Source organism: Ambystoma mexicanum, chromosome 14 (genome assembly GCF_040938575.1).
Source record: "Ambystoma mexicanum isolate Mex_15411 chromosome 14, UKY_AmexF1_1, whole genome shotgun sequence".
In the NCBI taxonomy this organism is placed as follows: Eukaryota; Metazoa; Chordata; class Amphibia; order Caudata; family Ambystomatidae; genus Ambystoma; species Ambystoma mexicanum.
Window position 1 is genome coordinate 646,234,877 of NC_090940.1, and position 18,659 is coordinate 646,253,535.

The 18,659-nt window shown below is 46.3% G+C and overlaps 1 protein-coding gene across 1 annotated transcript in view; it reads right to left on the reverse strand.

Annotated features, from left to right (window-relative positions):
* The window catches only part of LOC138527099 (protein ELYS-like), a 510,654-nt gene that overhangs the window by 133,711 nt on the left and 358,284 nt on the right, over positions 1 to 18,659 (reverse strand). Inside the window, exons 22-23 of the mRNA XM_069638141.1 lie at positions 5,616 to 5,751; positions 953 to 1,136 (exon numbers count right to left, since the gene is read on the reverse strand). Coding sequence (XP_069494242.1) covers positions 953 to 1,136; positions 5,616 to 5,751 — 320 coding nt within the window. The remainder of the gene's footprint in view (positions 1 to 952; positions 1,137 to 5,615; positions 5,752 to 18,659) is intronic.

Here is an 18,659-nt window from a genome sequence, read left to right on the forward strand (position 1 = left end):
CCTCCATCCATCTCAAAGTGCAGCTATCTCATCTTAAAGTATTCGAGAGCGAGCTCTGACTCTGTGGGCCGGCCAGGGGTCTCTCCAGTACAAGCACAAAAGGCTGGTAGGCAGCAGAGCCTGGACCCTGAGACAGGGAGGTGAGCAAGTGCCCTGTAAACAGTCTTCGGAAACCGGGGAAGGGCCCACCAATTGGCGACACCTGCGAGTGGCAGAACTGGTCCGCCTTTACCTGGGCTGGTGGCTGAGGTCCAGCAGCGACTATAGAACGCCAGCATGACCCTAGGGTGGGTTGCGTTCCACTGACAATGGTGATCCCACAACCAATGCGCTCTAGACTGGCAAGGGAGACTGAGTGATGAAAGGAGGGGTCCCCAGACCCTTGTGGAACTGTAAAGGTGACTTTGAGTTGTGTTACTTCACTGAAAGACCAAGCCATTGCATGCTTTTCTTTATGCAACGTTTCAGAGAAATGTAACAATCCTTAATGAAAGCACTTCATGAACCGCTCTTCTGATGTGGGCTTTCTGGGAAGCCATGTTGGGTTTCTGACAGGCTCCTTCCAGCGCAGACAGAAACGTAGAGGTGTGTGTAGCAATACTTCACATTCTATGTCTGAGTGATGTACTGCAATGTAAGTGATCTTGTATGGCGCCTGTCTGACACTAGTGGGGGCCTCATGGCTCTTCCAACTCTACTTCTGGTATTTATTAAGTGTGAACCGAGCCCGGAAGCAGCAGAGTGCCCATCATAAGGGACACGCCCAGTGGGTAACAGGAAGGGTACACGGGTGGCACAGGAGCTGGAATGGGTAGGAGGAACAGGGGAGGATCTTAGCTGCCTCAGGGGTGATGTATGGTTGAGCGGCACTAACATGCCCCCTCTTCCTTACTGCTGGAAGTGTAGACATTTGCATTCTTATTAATTCATCAATAAAATGTATTTAATTTACCAAATGGAAATCTGGTGAAGCAGCGGGATCTTCAGCCTTTCCTGTTCCTGAACTCTTTCCATCGCTTGCTGCTGCCGCGGCATCGTTGCTTCGCACGCGGGGAAACATGGCCGCCGCGTTCAACCTGGGCGATTGGTTCTCTTGCTTCGTGATCAGCGTTGGCCAAACAATCGCTGGCTCATCTCTGGAATGGGACAAAATAAAGACAGAAAGTACACTTTGGGGAATTTTAAGATGTGCTGTACCCTGAGAAGATGCATTTAATGTCAGAAATGATATACCTTGGCATACAATGTTTGGTAGGTTTGCAAAAAATAAAATATATGGATACAATTTTCACAATCAAGTAGCTGGAAAACCTGGATGCAACAGTCTGACTATTCCCAATTACACCGATGGCTCTTTCTCAATTGTCTATGCACCGATAGTTGGTTTTTTGTCATGCGCCCCTGTTCCATCCCCTCTTGCATCCCCCGCACACGTGCACGATCTGAATGACACAATGCCTAGTAAGATCATTTGTTTCGTCCTCCCTTGTCTTGTTGCGCCTAGAAACACCTGTGTACACGCGTGTTATAAATGACTTATCATATCATATCATTCTTTGTGACCATATAGCATTGGTGATGCCCTGACGCAGTAAAAATTGTGCCCACCTACATTTATCAAGAATTTCTTGCTGTTTTTTGTGAAATTGGTTCTCTTAATCTGCCTCCCACGTTCACCTTTCCATCCAATTCCAGAAAAAACTAACCTCACTTAGAAGAAATGTCGATGGCCAAATGCAACAATTTAAACAAACATCGTAATAACGTCCATGGACACATTAAGGCAGCACTTGAACAGTGTAACTACTTAAACTTGTAATTGAGCAAAGGGGATGTGTGCAAGCTCACACCCTGTGGCGTGCAGGCGAGCCAAGCCTCAGGCTGCTTATTTGTGTATTTCAGGTCAGTTTCAAGGGCATTTCGTAATTACATTATTCCATAAAATGCAGAAAATAATATATACTCAGTGACTAGCATAAAATAACATGTTCAACACAAGTATAAGACGTAAGCCAATGCATAATGGTTCCTAATTCTTAATGCTTGCTGAAGTATGAAAATATAGTCCAGCAAATGAACTGTGTCTGTGTCCATAATGCAGGACAACATTGATAAAAACCAGAGTCCCGTAGGATTAAGGTCAAAGTTCTCGTTCCAACATGTGACTAGCCGGGGCAAAACATGTATTTATCATCCGCCTTCCAAAGTGAAAATTACAATGAAAAGCAATGCTTCATAATGTGCAGGGGACTGAAGGGGTAGGAAGGTTATTTGGGGTATCTGTCATCTCTTTGATTTTCTGCATGATCGCTTGCTTTGTTGGTTGATTTATTGAATGATCGGCTGGGTCGATGGTGATTTTCTGCATGATTGGTTTGGTTGTTCGGAGGGTGATTTTCGGTATGATCGGTTGGGTTGTTGGTAGGGGGATTTTCTGCATTATGGGATGGGTTGTTGGTTGGTGATTTTCTCCATGATCGGTTGGGTTGTTGGTAGGGGGATTTTCTGCATGATGGGATGGGTTGTTGGTTGGTGATTTTCTCCATGATCGGTTGGGTTGTTGGTAGGGGGATTTTCTGCATGATGGGATGGGTTGTTGATTGGTGATTTTCTCCATGATTGGTTGGGTTGTTGGTAGGGTGATTTTCTGCATGATCGGTTGGTTTGTTGTAGAGGGATTTTCTGCATGATGGGCTAGGTTCTTGTTAGGGTGATTTCCTGCATGATTGGTTGCTTTGTTGGATGCTGATTTCCTGCATGATTGGTTGCTTTGTTGGATGGTGATTTACTGTATGATTGGTTGAGTTGTTGGTTGGTGATTTTCTCCATGATCGATGGGGTTGTTAGGGTGATTTTCTGTATGATCGTTTGGGTTGTTGGTAGGATGATTTTCTGCATGATCGGTTGGGTTTTTGGTAGGGTCATATTCTGCATGATCCGTTCAGTTGCTAGTTGGTGATTTTCTGCTTGATTGGCTGGGTTGTTGGTAGGATGATTTCCTGCATGATCAGTTGCTCTGTTGGTTGGTGATTTTCTGCAGGATTGGTTGGGTTGTTGGTTGGTGATTTTCTGCATTATCGGTTGAGTTGTTGGTTGGTGATTTTCTCCATGATCGATGGAGTTGTTGTTAGGGTGATTTTCTGTATGATCGTTTGGGTTGTTGGTAGGATGATTTTCTGCATGATCGGTTGGGTTTTTGGTAGGGTCATATTCTGCACGATCCGTTGGGTTGTTAATTGGTGATTTTCTGCATGATTGGATGGGTTGTTGGTATCTGCTTGATCAGTTGGGTTGTCGGTAGGGTGATGTCCTGCATGATCAGTTGCTTTGTTGGTTGGTGATTTTCTGCAGGAACGGTTGGGTTGTTGGTTGGTGATTTTATGCATGATCGATTGGGTATTTGGTAGGCTGATATTCCATTGGCAGTTTAGCCTTTACATGTTTTATGTGAGGTAGAAATAGTTTGCCCCTAGATGAGTTAGAGCCAGGTTATATGTAATGTAAGTGCTTTTGTTTAACATCTTGCTGCGCTTGGCTCTGTAAGAGAAAACGGGGTGGGGTTCATCAGTGCGACAGTTGGAAAGGTAGATGGGAAACCTGTGGTATTGATGGGTGCAGGTCGTAAGTACCCAGTTACTGAGTGCCAGCCTGCTTTCTATGGGTTTGTCAGAAGAGACACAGTATATTATCCTTAGGGAAGAGCCCAGGATCTGATAGACTGCAACCCTTTGGGTCTGATCAGCCGCTGATGAGGAAGAGTGTGGCAGGACTAAAGAGAAGAGCTTATTGGTGACTCGGTTAGTGTGGAAGTGCTAACAATCTGTGGTGGTGTCTGTGTGGATATTGTGTGTAAGGTGGTAGGAGATCTTAGAAGCGAGTTGGTTAGTCGGGGAAGGCCAGAGTAGACCTTAAAAGGCAAACCAACCTGCAACCCTGCACGCCTACCTCTGGCCATTTGCAGACATATCCCATTTCTCTAGCTCCTGATATCTCTCTCTCTCCCCCTCTCTCTCTCTCTCCTCTCTCTCTCTCTCTCTCTCTCTCTCCTCTCTCTCCTCTCTCTCTCTGATACATTGTACCCCACGAGGAACAAAACACGTATCTGCAAGTTGGCTGATCAGGGAAACGGCCGGTGTGAAAACCAATGTTATCATAACCTGCAAAGGCTTATGGGAGACAAGAATGTAAGGTTCAGTGGAAGGGCAGCTTAAAATGTGAGGACTGCAATCACCCATTTCACCTTCCTTAGTATGTTGGTTAGCCGGCCCAGAGATAGGGACTAGTTGGGGAGGGGGCCAGCATCCCTGCTCATTTGGTCCCCGGAGCTCTACCCTGCTGTCCCCCAAGAAGCCCCAAGCTCTTCTCACACAGTCCAAAAATAAATCCCTCCCTGCTACTTACAGCCACTAATCACCAGTGTTTGACCGAACACCAGGCCTTCATGGAAATCTTGACAGTGTTTTATAGGTTTTCAAAAATGAGTGAACAAATAACTTTACTTTCACTGTGCAGTAAAACAGCACTCACGGTACACATTTCTAAAATGATGAGTGCGCTACATGAGATGTTGCTTGGAATGAACTAACATTACTTATATGTTTTATTATATGTAGAAGTCTGGCTGGGGGCTTGAGAATGTTTAGGGAAGTGGGGTGAGGCTTGCGTTCTCATGCACCTGCAACCTGGTGGTGTGCTTAGTTCTTTGACTTCTTTGATTTAGCACTTCATTAAAACCACGGTGCAAATGTAACCTATTTTGCAACAACATCAAAAACCCAAACAGGCTCCCAAAACGTTAGTTTCATGCAGTAAAAGTAAATATTTTAATTACGAGGTACACAAAAGTATAGGGATTTTAATGGGAATAATGGCACCGGATATGTGCGCCCTGACACCTATGGGTGAGTGGTGCGTTATAAAAATTCAAATAAATAAATATAAGACGTGGAAAGGAAATGCATTCAAAAATATCGAGAAATAAACACTTAGAAATATGAAAAAACAAGGACATTAAAGAGTTGGAATAATGAATAGATATTTGAATAAAGGAAAAAGGAGCGTGGGCTAAGGTAAAAAAAAAAGAAAACATTTAGAAAAGGCCTTGAAGTATTACTGCATTGGGCATGAATTAGCATGTTAGAGGCGCGTACTGATCGTATCCTTATATTTCATGGACATTCATGAGCATGTCATAAGCATGCACTGGTATTGCATGCAGAGTCCTGTACAAAGCACCGACTTGCAGCGCCATTGGATAGAAACAGACTATCATGGCATGCGTTGGACCTACATGGGTGTGCAGTAGCATAAAAGGCATAGATTGGCATGTCGTTGATTTGTATTGGCACAAGTAGGCACAGAATGGGTGTGCATTTGAATACCACATACATGATTTGGCATCACACGAGCATGCATTAACGCTGAATAGAAGCAAATAGTACCGCTGTGTGTTGGTGTAGCATTTGCATGGATTTGCAGACAATGCACACTTAGTGGCATAGCATGGACATGCATTGCCGTATCATGAGTGTGTGTGGCATGTCCTGGGCACACAGTGGCATAGCACCATCTGGCATAGCATGCACTGCAATTTGCTGGCAGATCGGGGCACTCACCTCCTTCCTGACTGGAGTAGTTGCTGGTTGGTTGCGACTTGTGCTCCTTTGATAGTAGGAATGAGCGGTTTTCCAAAGACTCCACCAGACGCCTGAAGATTGTTGAGCCAGCCAGATAAAGGTTCGCTGGGAACACCTAGCAATGAAAAACATTTTTTTCCCAGTAAATCATTTTTCTTAGATGTTTGAAGATCAAAAATCCAGCCACTGAAGGATACCATACATGTAATTATGAGTTTGGTGGTAATTTGGTGGTAAAACCATAAATTACTGTCAAGTTCGGTTACTGTTACCACTACTTCCTCCCACGGATTTACCGCGGGATTAAAAGTGATGGTAGGGAGGCGTAAATCCCCATTTTCGGGGTTCATAGGACTTGTAGGGATTTCCGCAGAATTACCACCGGCGGTTATTACGCCGTTTTGCACATTTGTGGTGTTAAGGTGCAGGATTTACCTCCAGCTGTTTGCTGGAGGAATTTCCTCCACTTTACCACAAAATTTACAGGGCAGTGCGGTATTGCGTCAGTAATGCAGCGGTAATAGAATTACGGGCGCATTACCTAATTTTTTTACCCGCACCGCCATACTTGTATTGATGCCCAATGTGTCTACACAAAGTATTTCACTAATACAAAGTCGATTGCACCGGTAAGGAAAACTTAAGTAGCACAGCAGCACCAGTCCACAAGAGTCACATTAATTATAGCACTGATGTTAGCTACTCAATGTTTAAAGTGAATGTTGTGATGCGGTGGTATGAGTTAAGGCTTGACTGTTGTGTGATTGACTTCGTTTGCATTAGGAATAGACTAGATTTAGACTAAGGATCTCATCACGAGTTTGGCGGTATCCCGACTGGAATACCGGCCAACTGTATTTGCGTTACTGCCCACCCGTCCTGCAGTATTACAGCCGGATCACGAGTTGGATGGTAAACGCAATTCCCCAGGGAATTATCAGTGCAATTACCGCCGGCAGTATTACTGCGTGGTAATTGAACCAAAAATCAGAATTTTTCCAGCGTATTTACCCCCAGTTTACAGCTGGGGGTAGAAGCTGCCAACTCATGTTTGGGCGGAGCCTTATATGCGGCAGTAATAAGGGCTTTTAGCTTGACGTTACCATTCCCAATATTTGTAGAGTTTACGTTTTTCCCTTTGGACACCAAGGGTACAATGGCAATACAGATAATTAAGCAGAGAATTTTTCTCCTGTTTTGAAGCCGCTCTATGGAACGCTTTTCAAGGCATGTCTTCTGGTGCACCAGGCAGTATTAATCAATTCTATTTCCTGGATGATCATTAGCGATCGTCTTAATGTTCTCAGGAGAGCTCCTGACGATACTGGACTTGAGTATTGGAAAACGACGCAAGGATTTCAAATTGATCATCGATAGTACTGCGGCCCATTGCAGCCACCCCCTTTGTCTGCTTGATTAATCCTAATTGCGCCGGTCACGCTCCAATTGGCTGAAGTATGTCCATTGACCTATGGACAGAATAATTGTGCAGGAATTTGTGCTCTCTCGAATCACCATTGGCATTTACTTAATGGCACAATTTGTAGAAGACGTTTAATGGGGTTAGCGGTTTTACGCCAATGGTGCATGCCGTAAAAAGAAACCGCAGCGTAAGGAATCGGCAGGGATCGCAGAATATTCATCAGAGTCGGTTCAAATGTGGGATGGATTGGGGACTATATCCAAGATCCAGTTTTATTGGGGTACTACTCTGCTTGTTTTGGGATATACAATACAGATTTAACCGGGAGGTGTGGGTCATTATACAGAATTTCCAGAACCAGGTAATTATGGCAAAGACAGATGATTCAATCCCATATCAGTGTCTGAGTTTGGTTATGCCCTTGAACAACGATTGTGGCACAGTTACTCCATGCAATGTTTTTACTTATAATTCTTGTTAAATGCAAAGTAAATGAGCTACAGGTACGGGGTTTGGCCCACAATAGCCGTTTCTGTGCTGTACCACAAACTGTACTAATAAAAATGAGATGTGGTTCCCTTGGGAGCTCTCGAAAACACATATCTTCAGTGTGGCGGAGTGGTCAAAATACACACCAAAAACCTGAAATCTGTTTAACCTGGTTAATCAGTTATTTCTTTAATCAAAGAAAGTTGGTAACCCTTTCAAAGCGCCTGTTCCTTTCTCCGCGGCTTTTGCCTGCTAGCATAGTTTTATCCATGATCAGAGCCTTTTGTTGTCGCCAGCATCTTCCAGAGTTTTGAAACTGAGACCTCTCGGCCAAAGAGTTTCCATGGTGATTCTTTTTTAGTTCTGAGTCTCCCTCAGATTCGTTCTCTTGAAGTCCAGCAGTAAGGCAGGCCTTCTCCTCCAGAACCATGTTTTCTTGCTCTTCAAGAAATGTACTGAGAGTTTTGTTTCCCCATAATTGTCATCTCTGTGGTTCTTTTGCCATTATCACATCTGAGTTGTTTTACTGTTTAACCTCCTTTGATGTTCTCGATGTATCTCCATATGTATCTTCTCACTGTGGTTAAGTATTTCTTCCCTTTCAGTTTCTTTCACTTGTTGCCAAACAATACAGGAATCCATAATTCACAGCAGAGGGGGTTTGACTTCCTTCCTTGCATATACTCTGTGGTGGGTTTGAAGAAGGAGTCAGACACAGACAACATTTTTTAACAGGTTTATTGAAAATAACAAAGAAAAGCCCTATCCTACCTTATCGGGGATATTCCATACCTATCCAAACTAAGGTGCTCGTCTGTCGTCAGGATGTCCATCTCAAAAAAGTCCTCTGTCCAAAACCTAATCTACCTAACCCTACCACTAAACTGAATAACTAAAGTTGCCCAAAGGAATATCTCTCTCTTGGCTGCTTCCCTTCGTCCGTTGGTCTCAAGGCTTTACTTGAGAGTGCACTCAGTTCACATATACCAGATGAAAAAAAGTTCATCCTCTAGAAACAAATTCATTTCAACGGTCTCAGTGTCTGATATATGAGTTCCTGTAGCTCCTGCCACCTGCTTAGAGGTTTTGTTTTCCAGACGATGTACTGCTTATCAGTATTCCCAAACCTCTCATGAATGGTCTTCTCAAGAGAGTCTCTTACAGTCCTTCCTCTGACTTTGACTATTTCACTCTCTTTCCACTCAACCCTTTTGTGCTCTTTTGTGACCCCTGGGGCCTCTCTACTAGGCTCTTTCTCTTAGCCCTGGGTGTAACATATACATTCAGTGATGGAAGTAAGCGGAAACAGTCAGGATCAGTGTTTTTATTTTATTTTATTTTATTTTGTACAGTTAACAATTGCACTAATTTTTTCACACTTCTCCACTTTAACACCCAATAGCAGTTACATTTGAAATTAAATCTGTTTCAACTCAATTGGCTGTCAACTAGCATGGCCGCAACCTTATAATAGTGTGTTGCATGTTGCTCCCTTCCTGCCCACTCTTCCCCGTGCCAGGCTCACAGCTCCACTACTTTTTTTGATACACTTCTACCACTGCTCATAATGCTTCTCAAAGAAATTCATTAAGGGATATGTCAAACTCTTGTCACAAGTTTCACCCCTTCTCACCTGTTTTTGTTGTTTGCTTGCGACCTTCTGGGATGTCTTCTTTCTCAGAGTCTGGGATTTGTACAAACCCGAACGCTGGTCCTCGGATTCCAGCGTGAGGTTCGCTACTCAGCTTCCAGGAGCATTCAGAAGTCCAGAGTGGATACCAGGATGGAAGAAGTTGTACTTGGAGGCACGGAACGCCCTGACCCGAGCTCGAAAGAAATCCAGGAAGGTAAGGTAGAGGAATGGGAGTAAGGACGGAGGTTTCAAGGAACCGGGAACAAGGAATCAAAAGAGAGCCCCGAACGAACTCCGGCAACACACGTCCGACTACAGCAAGCGGTAGCGTTGAGACGCGCAGAGCGGTGGGGACGTGCCTGTTTTGTAGAACGCGTAGCATGGAACGTAGCAACTGACCAGGAGCATTCCGTTTCGGGCGGCCATGTTGGAAGGATCACTTTAATCAATCCCCTATGGGTCAGGGACCAGGAAGTCCAGAAAGGGCGCAGACGACGGTTCATGACAACACTTCAACATTTAACTTTGGCCACGGCTTCCATCCTTCATAGGATACTGCTGTCATGAGTATTTTCTGTCAGCATGCGCATTGAAGTCGATGGAGACGTATTGGTCTGCTGTTCTTCACTTCTTCCAAGATAGCAGTGAGTGTGCCATGTATCAGTCTATGCATTTCACATACGGCACGATCGTGCTTCCCGGATGAAGTTAGGAGCCAGGGTTGCCAGGACAACAGTGCGTCGCTACTTTTCGAGCAGGTTGCTCCCTAGGTTTGTTTCCAATTGCTCCACTCTCCTTACTATTCTGCCTGTATCTATTTTCCTGATCACTAGATGCGCACAATCCTACCCGCAGCACCATGTGTTCTATACCACACTCGCGCATCAGCCCTGCTAGCTGCATTTCAGCGGTACGTGTTCCCCGAGACCCATAAAATACATAGAATTCTCTGCGTAGCCTTAGTATTGATAATTACACTCTGGGATGTAATTACACTCTGGGATCCCGCTTCTCTGATTGCCACTGGCTTCGCGGCTACACTCTGCGTCTGCGGGCTTCCCCTGTGTATGGCTCCCTCTCCTCTCTGGTTTTCCACTTGTCCTGGTTACATATAAGTTTGTTCTTAAAGTGATATTCCCTTTTCCTTCAGGCATCGTGGGTGTGGCATGATTTCCATTACTGAACGCAGTCCCATATAGGCAGATAAGGCGGCTTGCATAGGGAATTTCCTGTGCGAAGCGGTCAAGTGGCACAGCGAGTAGAGCGCCCGCTTTGACACCCGTGCAGAGCCTGTTAACGCAGGTTCGAATCCCGGCGGGGCCAAACTAAGCCTTTCATCCTTCCGAGGTCGATAAATGAGCACCACACACCGTGGGTAATAATAAGCAGCGCTCAGATACCTGAGGGTTTGTAGCGCTATATAAAAGCCTAATTATTATTATTATTATTTATCTCATTTCGGGCAGCGCACGCGAGTGAGTTAGAAACCTGGTGAATTTCCTGAGATGAAACCACCAGAAAACGAACACGAAGGTTCAAGAAAGCTGCTGAATGAATACTCGCCCAAAGTATATCAGTGGAGCAGAATGATATATCTTCCAGCCTTCCCCTTCTAGTCAAGACTGTGGGGTTTACTTCCCCAGAGGGTTTTCCTGGAATCCCTGCATCTCTGTTATCTGGTATTTAGGATATACAGAGAGACAGGGGAAGCAAGGGAAACTGCTCATTGCACCCCACTGCGGTGCTTACAAGGTTAGCCCTCTTATTTCAGTTGTTTTATGGGGAATTTATGACAACTGTTTCCGGGCTTATCAAAGCTCCATTCTTAATATCACCACTCACTTTCTTTGGCTTTTTTGGGACATATATCTTTATGATTTTTTAATGTCCCAACATCAATATCGTAGTTTTCACAAGTTCCTTAACTTAAGCTATGCTCCCCTGGTGGCCTTCCTCTTCTTTATTCCACCCTGGTACCTTTGTTCGTTGTGGATGGCTTTTTGGGTTTTGGTGCTCGTTTGCGTCTCTGCGCTCCAGCCATCCCAGTCACTCCACTATCTGTGCTTCTGTGGCTTCCCGTGCTCTGTGAGGGTTCACAAATGGGAGGTTTCAGATCTCCTACCTCCTCGAGTATCAGCGTCAATGGATGGGCCGCAGACCTACCACAGTGCTTCTGTGGCCACACCACCATGTGTGACGGTCCTCTGCACTCTGTCCCAATTGCAGTTTTTCTGCTGTTTGGGTTGCCAGCTATCTGCAAATTGACAAGGGGGTTCCTGGGAGTCTGTCTGCCAGACATTAATCCTGGTTACGAGAGACTTACCCAGAGTCTTTAGCTCACTATCTTTCACAGAGGAGAAATATCCCAAACATATCAGTCTTTGTCCTTCCCTGGGCAGTCCAGCACCGAAATGCTAGGCAATTTCTTCTCTGAACAAGAGTACCAACAGCATCCCCAGACACGTGTTTCGGTCTGGTTGGACCTCATCAGTAGGGAGAAGCTGTGCCTCTCTAAGAATAGTGAGCAAGGGGTCCACGTCTGGATTCCCCTAGTAACTTAGGGTGAGACCCAAAGTTACTTAAATATGCAAATTGACAAGGGGGGTCCTTGGAGTCTCTCTGCCAGACATTAGTCCTGGTTACGAGAGACTTACCCAGAGTCTTTAGCTCACTATCTTTCACAGAGAAGAAATATCCCAAACATATCAGTCTTTGTCCTGCCCTGAGGCAGTCCAGCACCGAAATGCAAGGCAATTCTCCTGGTCAGTGGGTTGCCAGGTATCTGGCCTTGGTCTGGCGTTACCCGCTTCTCTGATTGCCACTGGCTTCGCGGCTACACTCTGCGTCTGCGGGCTTCCCCTGTGTATGGCTCCCTCTCCTCTCTGGTTTTCCACTTGTCCTGGTTACATATAAGTTTGTTCTTAAAGTGATATTCCCTTTTCCTTCAGGCATCGTGGGTGTGGCATGATTTCCATTACTGAACGCAGTCCCATATAGGCAGATAAGGCGGCTTGCATAGGGAATTTCCTGTGCGAATGAGAGTCCTTATCCCCTATTGGGGGGGAGGGGGCGGTCTTCAGTCATTTCTCCTGCATGTTTAAGAGTGCTCAGGCAAGCGCTCAGCATTAGTCCACCAGTGTCTTCAGTCATTTCTCCTGCATATTTAAGAGTGCTCTGGCAAGCGCTCAACATTAGTCCCCCAGTGTCTTCAGTCATTTCTCCGGCAAATTTAAGAGTGATCAGGCAGGCGCTCAGCATTAGTCATCCAGTGTCTTCAGTCATTTCTCTGGAATATTTAAGAGTGCTCAGGTAGGTGGTCAGCATTAGTCCCCCAGTGTCTTCAGTCAATTCTCCTGCATATTTAAGAGTGCTCTGGCAGGCGCTCAGCATTAGTCCTCCAGTGTCTTCAGTAATTTCTCCGGCAATTTTAAGAGTGCTCAGGCAGGCGCTCAGCATTAGTGCTACAGTGTCTTCAGTCATTTGTCTGCAATATTTAAGAGTGCTCAGGCAGGCGCTTAGCATTAGTCCCCCAGTGTCTTCGGTCATTACTCCGGTATATTTAAGAGTGCTAAGGCAGGAGCTCAGCATTAGTCCCCCAGTGTCTTCAGTCATTTCTCCGGCATATTTAAGGGTGCTCAGCATTAGTCCCCCAGTGTCTTCAGTCATTACTCCGGTATATTTAAGAGTGCTAAGGCAGGAGCTCAGCATTAGTCCCCCAGTGTCTTCAGTCATTTCTCCGGCATATTTAAGGGTGCTCAAGCAGCCGCTCAGCATTAGTCCCCCAGTGTCTTCAGTCATTTCTCCTGCATATTTAAGAGTGCTCTGGCAGGTGCTCAGCATTAGTTCCCCACTGTCTTCAGTCATTTCTCCGGCATATTTAAGAGTGCTCAGGTAGGCGCACAGCATTAGTCCTCCAGTGTCCTCAGTCATTTCTCTGGCATATTTAAGAGTGCTAAGGCAGGCGCTCAGCATTAATCCCCCAGTGTCTTCAGTCATTTCTCCTGCATATTTAAGAATGCGTGCTCCGGCAGTCGCTCAGCATTAGTCCTCCAGTGTCTTCAGTCATTTCTCCGTCATATTTAAGAGTGCTCAGGCAGGCGCTCAGCATTAGTCCCCCATTGTCTTCAGACATTTCTCCTAGATATTTAAGAGTGCTCTGGCAGGCACTCAGCATTAGTCTTCCAGTCTCTGCAGTCATTTCTCCTGCATATTTAAGAGTGCTCTGGCAGGCGCTCAGCATTAGTCCTCCAGTCTCTTCAGTCATTTCTCCGGCATATTTAAGAGTGCTCAGGCAGGCGTTCAGCATTAGTCCTCCAGTGTCTTCAGTCATTTCTCTGGCATATTTAAGAGTGCTCAGGCAGGCACTCAGCATCAGTCCGCCAGTGTCTTAAGTCATTTCTTTGGCATATTTAAGAGTGCTCAGGCAGGCGCTCAGCATTAGTCCCCCAGTGTCTTCAGTCATTTCTCCTGCATATTTAAGAGTGCTCTGGCAGGCGCTCAGCATTAGTCCCCCAGTGTCTTCAGTCATTTCTCCGTCATATTTAAGAGTGCTCAAGCAGCCGCTCAGCATTAGTCCCCCAGTGTCTTCAGTCATTTCTCCTGCATATTTAAGAGTGCTCTGGCAGGCGCTCAGCATTAGTCCCCCACTGTCTTCAGTCATTTCTCCGGCATATTTAAGAGTGCTCAGGCAGGCGCTCAGCATTAGTCCTCCAGTCTCTTCAGTCATTTCTCCGACATATTTAAGAGTGCTCAGGCAGGCGTTCAGCATTAGTCCTCCAGTGTCTTCAGTCATTTCTCTGGCATATTTAAGAGTGCTCAGGCAGGCACTCAGCATCAGTCCTCCAGTGTCTTCAGTCATTTCTTTGGCATATTTAAGAGTGCTCAGGCAGGTGCTCAGCATTAGTCCCCCAGTGTCTTCAGTCATTTCTCCTGCATATTTAAGAGTGTTCTGGCAGGCGCTCAGCATTAGTCCCCCAGTGTCTTCAGTCATTTCTCCGTCATATTTAAGGGTGCTCAAGCAGCCGCTCAGCATTAGTCCCCCAGTGTCTTCAGTCATTTCTCTGGAATATTTAAGAGTGCTCAGGTAGGTGGTCAGCATTAGTCCCCCAGTGTCTTCAGTCAATTCTCCTGCATATTTAAGAGTGCTCTGGCAGGCGCTCAGCATTAGTCCTCCAGTGTCTTCAGTAATTTCTCCGGCAATTTTAAGAGTGCTCAGGCAGGCGCTCAGCATTAGTGCTCCAGTGTCTTCAGTCATTTGTCTGCAATATTTAAGAGTGCTCAGCCAGGCGCTCAGCATTAGTCCCCCAGTGTCTTAGGTCATTTCTCTGGCATATTTAAGAGTGCTCAGGCAGGCGCTCAGCATTAGTCCCCCAGTGTCTTCAGTCATTACTCAGGTATATTTAAGAGTGCTAAGGCAGGAGCTCAGCATTAGTCCCCCAGTGTCTTCAGTCATTTCTCTGGCATATTTAAGAGTGCTCAGGCAGGCACTCAGCATCAGTCCGCCAGTGTCTTAAGTCATTTCTTTGGCATATTTAAGAGTGCTCAGGCAGGCGCTCAGCATTAGTCCCCCAGTGTCTTCAGTCATTTCTCCTGCATATTTAAGAGTGCTCTGGCAGGCGCTCAGCATTAGTCCCCCAGTGTCTTCAGTCATTTCTCCGTCATATTTAAGGGTGCTCAAGCAGCCGCTCAGCATTAGTCCCCCAGTGTCTTCAGTCATTTCTCCTGCATATTTAAGAGTGCTCTGGCAGGCGCTCAGCATTAGTCCCCCACTGTCTTCAGTCATTTCTCCGGCATATTTAAGAGTGCTCAGGCAGGCGCTCAGCATTAGTCCTCCAGTCTCTTCAGTCATTTCTCCGGCATATTTAAGAGTGCTCAGGCAGGCGTTCAGCATTAGTCCTCCAGTGTCTATAGTCATTTCTCTGGCATATTTAAGAGTGCTCAGGCAGGCACTCAGCATCAGTCCTCCAGTGTCTTCAGTCATTTCTTTGGCATATTTAAGAGTGCTCAGGCAGGTGCTCAGCATTAGTCCCCCAGTGTCTTCAGTCATTTCTCCTGCATATTTAAGAGTGCTCTGGCAGGCGCTCAGCATTAGTCCCCCAGTGTCTTCAGTCATTTCTCCGTCATATTTAAGGGTGCTCAAGCAGCCGCTCAGCATTAGTCCCCCAGTGTCTTCAGTCATTTCTCTGGAATATTTAAGAGTGCTCAGGTAGGTGGTCAGCATTAGTCCCCCAGTGTCTTCAGTCAATTCTCCTGCATATTTAAGAGTGCTCTGGCAGGCGCTCAGCATTAGTCCTCCAGTGTCTTCAGTAATTTCTCCGGCAATTTTAAGAGTGCTCAGGCAGGCGCTCAGCATTAGTGCTCCAGTGTCTTCAGTCATTTGTCTGCAATATTTAAGAGTGCTCAGCCAGGCGCTCAGCATTAGTCCCCCAGTGTCTTAGGTCATTTCTCTGGCATATTTAAGAGTGCTGAGGCAGGCGCTCAGCATTAGTCCCCCAGTGTCTTCAGTCATTACTCAGGTATATTTAAGAGTGCTAAGGCAGGAGCTCAGCATTAGTCCCCCAGTGTCTTCAGTCATTTCTCCGGCATATTTAAGGGTGCTCAAGCAGCCGCTCAGCATTAGTCCCCCAGTGTCTTCAGTCATTTCTCCTGCATATTTAAGAGTGCTCTGGCAGGTGCTCAGCATTAGTCCCCCACTGTCTTCAGTCATTTCTCCGGCATATTTAAGAGTGCTCAGGTAGGCGCTCAGCATTAGTCCTCCAGTGTCTTCAGTCATTTCTCTGGCATATTTAAGAGTGCTAAGGCAGGCTCTCAGCATTAGTCCCCCAGTGTCTTCAGTCATTTCTCCTGCATATTTAAGAGTGCTCCGGCAGTCGCTCAGCATTAGTCCTCCAGTGTCTTCAGTCATTTCTCCGTCATATTTAAGAGTGCTCAGGCAGGCGCTCAGCATTAGTCCCCCATTGTCTTCAGACATTTCTCCTAGATATTTAAGAGTGCTCTGGCAGGCACTCAGCATTAGTCTTCCAGTCTCTTCAGTCATTTCTCCTGCATATTTAAGAGTGCTCTGGCAGGCGCTCAGCATTAGTCCTCCAGTCTCTTCAGTCATTTCTCCGGCATATTTAAGAGTGCTCAGGCAGGGGTTCAGCATTAGTCCTCCAGTGTCTTCAGTCATTTCTCTGGCATATTTAAGAGTGCTCAGGCAGGCACTCAGCATCAGTCCGCCAGTGTCTTAAGTCATTTCTTTGGCATATTTAAGAGTGCTCAGGCAGGCGCTCAGCATTAGTCCCCCAGTGTCTTCAGTCATTTCTCCGTCATATTTAAGGGTGCTCAAGCAGCCGCTCAGCATTAGTCCCCCAGTGTCTTCAGTCATTTCTCCTGCATATTTAAGAGTGCTCTGGCAGGCGCTCAGCATTAGTCCCCCACTGTCTTCAGTCATTTCTCCGGCATATTTAAGAGTGCTCAGGCAGGCGCTCAGCATTAGTCCTCCAGTCTCTTCAGTCATTTCTCCGGCATATTTAAGAGTGCTCAGGCAGGCGTTCAGCATTAGTCCTCCAGTGTCTTCAGTCATTTCTCTGGCATATTTAAGAGTGCTCAGGCAGGCACTCAGCATCAGTCCTCCAATGTCTTCAGTCATTTCTTTGGCATATTTAAGAGTGCTCAGGCAGGTGCTCAGCATTAGTCCCCCAGTGTCTTCAGTCATTTCTCCTGCATATTTAAGAGTGCTCTGGCAGGCGCTCAGCATTAGTCCCCCAGTGTCTTCAGTCATTTCTCCGTCATATTTAAGGGTGCTCAAGCAGCCGCTCAGCATTAGTCCTCCAGTGTCTTCAGTCATTTCTCCTGCATATTTAAGAGTGCTCTGGCAGGCGCTCAGCATTAGTCCCCCACTGTCTTCAGTCATTTCTCCGGCATATTTAAGAGTGCTCAGGCAGGCGCTCAGCATTAGTCCTCCAGTCTCTTCAGTCATTTCTCCGGCATATTTAAGAGTGCTCAGGCAGGCGTTCAGCATTAGTCCTCCAGTGTCTTCAGTCATTTCTCTGGCATATTTAAGAGTGCTCAGGCAGGCACTCAGCATCAGTCCTCCAGTGTCTTCAGTCATTTCTTTGGCATATTTAAGAGTGCTCAGGCAGGCGCTCAGCATTAGTCCCCCAGTGTCTTCAGTCATTTCTCCTGCATATTTAAGAGTGCGTGCTCAGGCAGGCGCTCAGCATTAGTCCCCCAGTGTCTTCAGTCATTTCTTTGGCATATTTAAGAGTGCTCAGGCAAGCGCTCAGCATTAGTCCCCCAGTGTCTTCAGTCATTTCTCCTGCATATTTAAGAGTGCTCTGGCAGGCGCTCAGCATTAGTCCCCCAGTGTCTTCAGTCATTTCTCCGTCATATTTAAGGGTGCTCAAGCAGCCGCTCAGCATTAGTCCTCCAGTGTCTTCAGTCATTTCTCCTGCATATTTAAGAGTGCTCTGGCAGGCGCTCAGCATTAGTCCCCCACTGTCTTCAGTCATTTCTCCGGCATATTTAAGAGTGCTCAGGCAGGCGCTCAGCATTAGTCCTCCAGTCTCTTCAGTCATTTCTCCGGCATATTTAAGAGTGCTCAGGCAGGCGTTCAGCATTAGTCCTCCAGTGTCTTCAGTCATTTCTCTGGCATATTTAAGAGTGCTCAGGCAGGCACTCAGCATCAGTCCTCCAGTGTCTTCAGTCATTTCTTTGGCATATTTAAGAGTGCTCAGGCAGGCGCTCAGCATTAGTCCCCCAGTGTCTTCAGTCATTTCTCCTGCATATTTAAGAGTGCGTGCTCAGGCAGGCGCTCAGCATTAGTCCCCCAGTGTCTTCAGTCATTTCTCTGGCATATTTAAGAGTGCTCTGGCAGGCGCTCAGCATTAGTCCTCCAGTGTCTTCAGTCATTTCTCCTGCATATTTAAGAGTGCTCTGGCAGGCGCTCAGCATTAGTCCTCCAGTGTATTCAGTCATTTCTCCGGCATATTTAAGAGTGCTCTGGCAGGCACTCAGCATTAGTCCCCCACTGTCTTCAGTCATTTCTCCGTCATATTTAAGAGTGCTCAAGCTGGCACTCAGCATTAGTCCCCCACTGTCTTCAGTCATTTCTCCGGCATATTTAAGAGTGTGTGCTCAGGCAGGCGCTCAGCATTAGTCCCCCAGTATCTTCAGTCATTTCTCCTGCATATTTAAGAGTGCTCTGGCAGGTGCTCAGCATTAGTCCCCCAGTGTCTTCAGTCATTTCTCCGTCATATTTAAGAGTGCTCTGGCAGGCGCTCAGCATTAGTCCCCCAGTGTCTTCAGTCATTTCTCCGGCATATTTAAGAGTGCATGCTCAGGCAGGCGCTCAGCATTAGTCCTCCAGTGTCTTCAGTCATTTCTCCTGCATATTTAAGAGTGCTCAGGCAGGCACTCAGCATTAGTCCCCCAGTATCTTCAGTCATTTCTCCTGCATATTTAAGAGTGCTCTGGCAGGCGCTCAGCATTAGTCCTC